Source organism: Corylus avellana, chromosome ca10, assembly GCF_901000735.1.
Source record: "Corylus avellana chromosome ca10, CavTom2PMs-1.0".
NCBI classification, from domain to species: Eukaryota; Viridiplantae; Streptophyta; class Magnoliopsida; order Fagales; family Betulaceae; genus Corylus; species Corylus avellana.
The window spans coordinates 15,993,053-16,001,245 of NC_081550.1; the positions used below are offsets into that span (position 1 = coordinate 15,993,053).

Genomic DNA, 8,193 nt, shown 5'->3' on the forward strand with positions numbered 1-8,193 from the left:
ACAAGAGTATTTAAACTTATGAGAAGTCAAATATTATAAGAGTTTGTGGTATGGAATTCGCATACGAGAAAGATAAAATCAATTCTTCAGTGGAAATATTTTGTTGGGGAAAAAAAAAAAAATCTGATAATTGATTCGTTTATCAAAAGAAGAGCTTAATTTCATGTGTACATATTGGAAGTGAAAATATTTTGAATAGAAGAGTATTTGATTATTTGACCTCAAATTGTGTTAATTTAATTTATTTGTCAAATAATTTTTTATTGTTGAGTTATGAATCTTGCAACAAAAAAAGTTAAGCTTTTGTGAATTTTTAGACGTTAGCAATTTCTATTGTGATATGCTGAGTTTGTTGGATAATATTTTTGTCGATTAATAATAACAAAAGTGAGTAGTTACTCATGTTGTGATGGAGAAACTACATAGGTATTGTTAATTGTGTGCAAAGAATACAACTTTGCTAAATATTCTTGCAGCTAAGCACATAGTAGAAGGAAGAGATGTGGTGTGCATAATAAGTCAATCGGTTCTCATGACACCTAGTTGGTGTGTGATGGCGACAATCTATTTTGGAGGATCTTGAGTAAAACCGTTGGCTCCGCTGTGAGTTATTAAACTCTGATTTATAAGTCGTAATTTTTTTAAGACATGATATACAATTTGAAAAAAAAAAAAAAAAAATCAAGTGATGAAGGTGCTCCTTGATTGAATTAAAGCTCATAGAATTTTATAATTACATGAATTTTATATCTGATGGCCCTCTATTGATTCATCTATTTTAAAAAAGAATAGTATCTAGTATTTATGTTAGCTATGACATGCTAGATTAGCATGAATATTTTAAAATGACTTGATAAATCTTTATCTATATCATTTAGCTTTCAAGTTTCTCTGATACGTTGATGGTAAGATATATTGATACCAATGATGTATTTATGACCGTGAGTCAATACTAGTCAAATTAGTAATTGCATTGAATCTCGATCAGAGTAATGTTATTTAGTAGACTGCTATACGACGTAACAATAAAAATTTATAATTAATTTGTTTTTAGTTTTTTTTATTACAAGTGTTAATCCAAAAGGCTGATTTTATTTTAACCGCCAAATCTTAAGTTGTATGGCAGCATTACACAACCAACTATAATGGACATGAACATATGCTTTCCGCAAGCAATGCTCACATCTGCTGCAAAATCACAAAATTAATTACAGTAAGCCCAACAACAGGAAGAATTTGATCACATAATTCCTTCCTTTACACAAGTTGATCACATAATTAATTTATTGGTTCATGGCTATTTTTAACCCTTTCATTCCAGAAGAATGGAAGGTCGGAAGCTATTTCTGCTTGGCCATGGAGTCTCATAGTCCCACCTCTTGTCCTTCTCATCATATGCATACAACCCATATCTCCCCACCGACCATTTACATCGTTTGTAGCACGCCCGCATTCTGAGCCTCTGCTTATTGTCGTACACCAAAAAACGACCACTCCTCAACCCGCCTTCCAGCAGAAACTCCATGTCGCACATAAATCTCGTGCCTCCGAAGTAGTTGTCGATGAAGCTCCAGCTTGTCTCCTGGTTCGGATTCAATGTCGTTTTGCACACGTCGTCGTTGTTTTTGGACCAGCAGTGGATCCTCAGCCTCGCACGATTTTCCAAGTCATTTCGAATGTGTAGATATCTTCTGCCGATGTAAAATCCGCCGGAGGCCGGCGTAGCCACCGTGATGAGAAACAACAAAAGAATATAGTTCAGCTTCGTGAACCGACTCATCTTTTGTAAATTCCTATGTTTCTGCTGCCGGACGGCCGTGATATCATCACCTAGCTTCCCATTGGATGCAGGAACCGGTCAAATTCAATGAGGAGATGAGCGGGAAGATAGGCAAGTTTTTGTTTTTGTTTTCTGTTTTAAGGTAAATAAAATTAACAAACAATATTTCGAGGACATGAATTTTCTCGGACCCTGGAGGAAATATTTTTCATTACATTTAAAATAATGTCAAATGTCTATAAATATTTAAAAGATATATTAAATTTAGTCTAAGTTAGTAAACTATGAAGTTAAGAATATAATGTGTCTTTTAAATGTTTATAAACACTCACCATTATTTTAAATGGGTTTGAAGATATTTTCTTCAGACTGATTTAAGAAAAAAATTATCCTTTTTTCAAACCAAACAAAAAAATTAGAAAGGGCTAAAAATAAAAAAATAAAAAAATAAAGGAAAAATAGAAAAGAATTTTGATATATATGTATACCGGTACTAAAAAACAGTGGAGCAGGAAAGCTTGTCACCTTTGGAGGATGAAATTAGGTAATTATAGATAAAATTCTATATTGCAAGATGTATTTATGTTTGTATTGCTACAGATGCACGAGACCCTTATATACACAAAATATACATTAAATATAAAAGCAAGAATAAGTGAGGAGAGCCTCTACTATCAGGTCCATCCTTAAAACACCCTTTTTATAGCATCTAATTATCGTGTGACACATCATCAATTTGATAAAAATGTAAAAAATGAAAGTGAGAACAACTACACCAAATCAAAGAAAAAAAAAAAAAAACACGTAGCCGGCGAGGCACTGCCGGAATCCAGGCCGCTGAAGCACCACCATAGACCCGTTGGGTCGCCGGCCTGACCCAGTGTGGGGTAGGCCGTGATCCACGCTGGGTCGCCGGCTAGACCCACGCTGGGTCAAGCTGGTGACCCAGCGTGGGTCGCCGGCCTGACCCATGCTGGGTAGGGCAAGCAACCCAGCAGTGGATCTACAAACCCATGACAGGTCTCTGGCAGTGCTTCGGTAGCCTGGATCCCGGCGATGTCGTGACTCTTTGGATGCCTCAAAACCTGTTTCAAATGCCCTAAAACTCATTTTTAATGCCTCAAAACTCATTTTTAATGCCTCAAAACTCTTTTTTAGATTTAAAATTAAAACCTAGAGGTAGAAGGTTAACCCTTTAAGGATTTTATCATCTTAAAATCTAGTGTATTATAGTCCAAGTTATTTTTGTGTACTTTTAATATTTTTGCTTATGTATCGATTAGTGATTATGAACTGTAAAATGGGTGTTATCAGGATGGTCCTAATAAAAGGTTCAGGCTTTCTCATAAGTGAATTATAACTATTACATTAAAGAGGAAAATAACAATAAATAAATAACGTTTCCTTTCTTTGCATTGAGTGTGAACGTTTCCTTTGATTGGATTGAGATTTAACGTTTCCTTTCTTTGAATCTAGACATGATTTGCTCATACGGTGTGATGCGGACAGCTTATGAAGATATGATTTCATTACACAATTAATTATCTTAGCTATAGTTTTTATATTTTCCTCTTTCTCAGCATCAGTTACGTACGAAGGAACAAGATGCTCTCTATTTCATCATATTTCAGTTATGGAAACCTTTCGATAATGGTTAACAATTATTATTCCAAAGGCCAGAGGAAAAAAGAAAGACGAGGGAGAATCATATTCATAGTAGAATGTATGTTTGTTGAATTCCTTCTCTATAGTTTGAATTTTCTTATCTGGACTCGAGTAATTCTTGTTGGGTTTTTTCCTTTTTTCAGGTGGAGGTTGGGAATTTGGTTCCATCATTTAGTTGTGGTGTTCAAGGTTGTTTTCCTATTTTAAGGATGCTTTTTGTTTTTTTAGTCTTTCTTTCCTTTCGGCACTACCATGCAGCTAATTTAGCATCTTTGGGAAACAAATTTTGCCTTTTTCTTGGTCCCAGTCCAAACGATGTTTTCTTATTTTAGGATGTATGTCTATTTTGTAAACAGAAAACTCTTATTTTAGGAGTAATGCTAAAAATAATTCATGTGTCCATTTTGTGTCACTTCAATAATGAAATAATTTCTAAAATTACTATTAGTCTTGTGATTGATTATAGAAGTCACTTTAATTTTTACATTAACTTACTTTTAAAAGAATAAGAGTGGTTTTTAGAAAAAAAAAAAAAAAATCAATATTCCAGTTAATGAAAATGCTCTTATGCCTTGAAATTATGCTTTTTTAAAATCACATCTATTCGCCTGCCATTTGAAAACATGGACTATTTTTTATTTTTTTCATTTTTCAAATTGTCATTTTTTTAAATGCACTCTCAAGTAGAACAGTTTGCGCGGAAAAGTCGTAAGGTCAAACAAATTCTACCTCTCATTCAAAATAATTTATAGCTTTAGAAAAGAGTAATGGTAGAAATCATATTTTTATCTCATAACTATCACACATTCTAGACGTGTCAATCCCGACTAACCCTTATTTATTTTTATTTTTTTAACAATAATTGATTCAACGGTTGGTTGGAGCTATCACATGAACATTATGGGATACTCGTCAAATAAAAATTTTGGTTTGTAGCATTATTCTTTAGAAAAATCACCATACTTTGAGTAATGTTAAATATTACAACACATCCTTGATTTTTATTTTTTTATTTTAACAAGGACTGATGGGCATTATCACATCAACCCAATGAAACAAGAGTGTAGTATTTAGTATTACTTCTATTTTTTTAAAAAAAAAAAAAAAAAAAACTTTTCGTAATAATCGAGTCATACACATGACACTTTAAGAAGTATAAAGTATATGCTATTATAAAAAAATAATGCTAATCTTCACACCCATTTATCGTACTTACTAACTGATATTACGTGTTTTAAGTAGCTAATATGGAAAGTTACTTAAAATACGTTGGGTAAGTCGATGTAAAATGAGTGTGAACTGTGAAAAATAATATTACTCCTATAAAATGATTTATATTTTTAGAGCCAGTTTAGAATCGTGTTAGGAAATATAGCTTTTACCTATCGAAAAAGCATGAAAGAATTTTTTAGAAAAAGCTTCAATTTCAAGCTTTAAAAAGGATTTTTTTTTTTTTTTAAATAAAAAATGATAAGAAGTGGATGCATAAATAACAGAGTGAAAATAGCAGCAGGGGTTTGAATCTAAACGCAAAAGAGACAAAGGGCCACACCAGCTAAAAAGAACAATACGCGTGAAAGAACAAAGCCTTTCGGGATTCAGGTAACTAACGCTTGAGATGTTTCAAACTCTCCTCTCCAACTCCTTTTACTGTAATCATCGCACACTCATAGGTTGCACTTCAGATGTTCGATAAAATGCTCATCAGACGTACTTAAACGTTGATTCTTTTACATATTTTACCAAACCTCTGTGTCATATTTGTAGTCATTCAGGTAACAATAGGGGTACCTTGTCTTTTATTCGATGTCTCACGGGCGATGCCGTGGGCAGAGCTTGAATGGTAGCCTGTTGGAAAGGGACGTTTGGTAGACGGGTAAAAACCATATTTCAAAAGCTATTCCCATTCTATTGTGTCATTCAAGTGTTATCGCATTTAGGGTATTTTCTTCTGCATTTACTGAGGCTGCTCCTTTATCAGTACTAATATTTATAACTCATCAAAGAAAAATGTGGGAGGTCTTTCTGTTTTTGTATAATTGACCGCCCCCCCACCCCACACACCCCCAACCCCTTTTCTTTTTTCTTTTTTCTGGGCATGAATCTGGTTATATGGTGCAACTTTTGGTCAGAAGGTTATAGTGCTTTTGCTGCTCAACTAAGTGTTATATGTAATTTAATTTTGCCCTCTAGTATAATCTGATACATGATATTTATAAGGTTTTAAATAACCAGATCAAAATCTGTCGTTTTTGAGGTGTTTAGAACAGACTAAGATATGACTGTAGAGGATGTGGTTTTAGATAGAGCTGAATGATTGAGAAAAATTCATCTAGATGTAATGGTTATAACGTTGAGCAAGTCTAAAACTTATTTACTGTGATTCTTGGTGTAGATTGGATTGAGTCATTTCAAACGAGAGTTTTAAAGCTTTTAGGATGTTGATACGACACGATATCAGATAACAGGGTGTCTACTTCGAAAATTGAAAGCAAAATATTATGCTTGAAGTGATACACCATTCACTAAATTCTTTGGTTCTTTTCAGAATGTAATTGATGGTCATACATCTTATTGTCATAGGTGGAAACACTCGAAAAGATTTGTTAGCCTTTTGTTTTTACTGTTATGGAGGGGCAATCTTGTACTGGTTAAGGCATTTAATGTGTACACTACCTGTTTGGGCCTGCTTTGCTGAGAATATTAAGCTGCAGTCTGCTTGGATTTGAATCTGAGGGACAATACTGGAACACCTCTTCAAGGCTTCTACAACTATGTTCATCAGGAGTTTACTTTCAGTTAATGTCCTCCCTTTGAGAAGCTTTTCATCGTCAGCACTTAACATTCTAAAAACTGGAGATATCTTGAGGGAAAGAAGAGTTTTTACAAATGAAGATGTCCTTGAATATTCTAAGGTGACTCACGACTCAAATCCTTTACATTTTGATTCTGAGCTTGCTCGAAATGCTGGATTCGAAGGTAGACTTGTTCACGGGATGCTTGTTGCTGCCCTATTTCCGCGGATCATTTCTTCCCATTTTGTAAGTCACGAATTTTTTACCATCTCTTTAGTTTTAGGTTTCTTTTTCAGATCGTTGCAGTTAATTATCCAATTGTTGGAAGAAGAGCAAGTAAAAGAAGTGTTTGATTTTAAATATAGCTAAAACAAGGAAAAAAGCACCTACATTATTTTGTCCCTGCAAAAAAATTGTGCTAGGATCAGAACCATCCATACATGTGAACTCCACATGGGTCTCATGAATACCCCCACATAGTAGAGAGCTCAGATTCTTCTCTTGCAGGAGGAAAATGTATTTAGGTACTGATATGATTTGAGCTGCAGTCAATGTTTGTGTTTTTGCAACAAACAGGATGAATGGAGTAAAAATATTGGGCCAAATGATTTTGGCTTGTTATATTAGATGTTGGATATTATTTTAAGATTGTCTTATGACGTTTTCAATGAAATAGTTCTTAAGCTTACTTGATGACAACTTTGAAAGAATTCTCTTTTATGGGGCAGAAGTTTAGTCCCTTTTGTTCCAAAAAGCACACAACACTTATCCTCTCCAAGATGGTCTAATGTTTTGAAATGTTATGCTTCATTTGCAGCCTGGAGCTGTATATGTTTACCAAAACTTGAATTTCAAGTTGCCAGTCTATATTGGTGACAAGGTCACTGGTGAGGTTCAAGCCATGTGCATAAAAGAAAACAAGAAACGATACATGTAAGCTGCATCATCAAAGCAGTTATCCTGCTCTGTTAAACTAAAGAGAGATTTTTCACATTTGATTAATTTGAAGTTTGATTATACAGAGTAAAATTGAAGACAAAGTGCTTCAGGAATGATGAGATTCTTGTTCTTGACGGAGAGGCGATGGCTATCTTACCTTCTCTAGCTGTGGAGCAAGTGTCTTATCTGGACTAAGAAGCTGATTGAAAGGTGTTGATTCTTTCTGCGGTATACTTAGCACCATAGCATCTTAAGCTTCCATGTATTTATCAATTTTCTACTTGTGAGGGTTCCAAAGAAATTGAACAGAGGTTTTTGGATGGAAGTAGTACTTCCAAAGAGCCTTGTTGAAATCTGAACCTGAGCATGATTTTGACCCCTTGGCCTATTGGTTTCATGCAAATTAGAATCAAGTCAAATCGGTTTGAGATTTTATTTTGTTTTATCGAACGTATTGTGCATAATGCTACATGGTAAATATGTTGTCATGTCATTTACAAATTTTAATGGTAAATATGTTGTCACGTCATTTACAAATTTTAAATGATGTAATATTATATACACTGTTAAATAAAACAAAATAAAATCTTGACCGTAAAATAAATAGTTTTCATTTCAAATGAAATGAAGAGGATCATTGTCCATCTAGTACTTCATATTTACTAGCATTACTTCCACTTGCACTTTAAATTCCTTACACGGGAACACGGGATTAAGATCCTTTCTATTTTTTAATTTTGATTTATATTAGATTTTACAAATATAATAGCAATAAAATAAAATAAAAGTTAATACCATATATACTTTTAGATACAATAAAATAAAATTTAAACCATTAAATAAATTATCTCCATGTCAATGTTAATAAGTTCAATCACTCTAAAATTGATTCCTAAAAGTCCTAGGTTTGAAAACCTTTCATTATTCGCAAAAAAAAAACAAAAAAACAAAAAAAACACCTTTCATTGAATAGTTTGTGCTGGAAAAGGTTGGTCATAAAAGGTTGTCTGTACT

At 33.6% G+C, this 8,193-nt stretch overlaps 1 protein-coding gene across 4 annotated transcripts; it reads left to right on the forward strand.

Annotated features, from left to right (window-relative positions):
- The first annotated feature begins 4,949 nt into the window (after positions 1 to 4,949).
- LOC132164384 (3-hydroxyacyl-[acyl-carrier-protein] dehydratase, mitochondrial) lies at positions 4,950 to 7,614 on the forward strand. Of its 4 annotated transcripts, none has more exons than XM_059574890.1 (4): positions 4,950 to 5,047; positions 5,994 to 6,486; positions 7,058 to 7,173; positions 7,263 to 7,614. In XM_059574890.1, exons 2-4 carry the CDS (start codon positions 6,220 to 6,222, stop codon positions 7,372 to 7,374), a joined length of 495 nt encoding a protein of 164 aa, XP_059430873.1. In that variant the 5' UTR covers positions 4,950 to 5,047; positions 5,994 to 6,219; the 3' UTR covers positions 7,375 to 7,614. The 4 variants fall into 4 exon arrangements, with proteins under 4 accessions (XP_059430873.1, XP_059430872.1, XP_059430875.1 ...); XM_059574889.1 differs by having other exon boundaries at positions 6,029 to 6,486; XM_059574892.1 differs by having other exon boundaries at positions 6,160 to 6,486.
- The last annotated feature ends 579 nt before the right edge of the window (positions 7,615 to 8,193 follow it).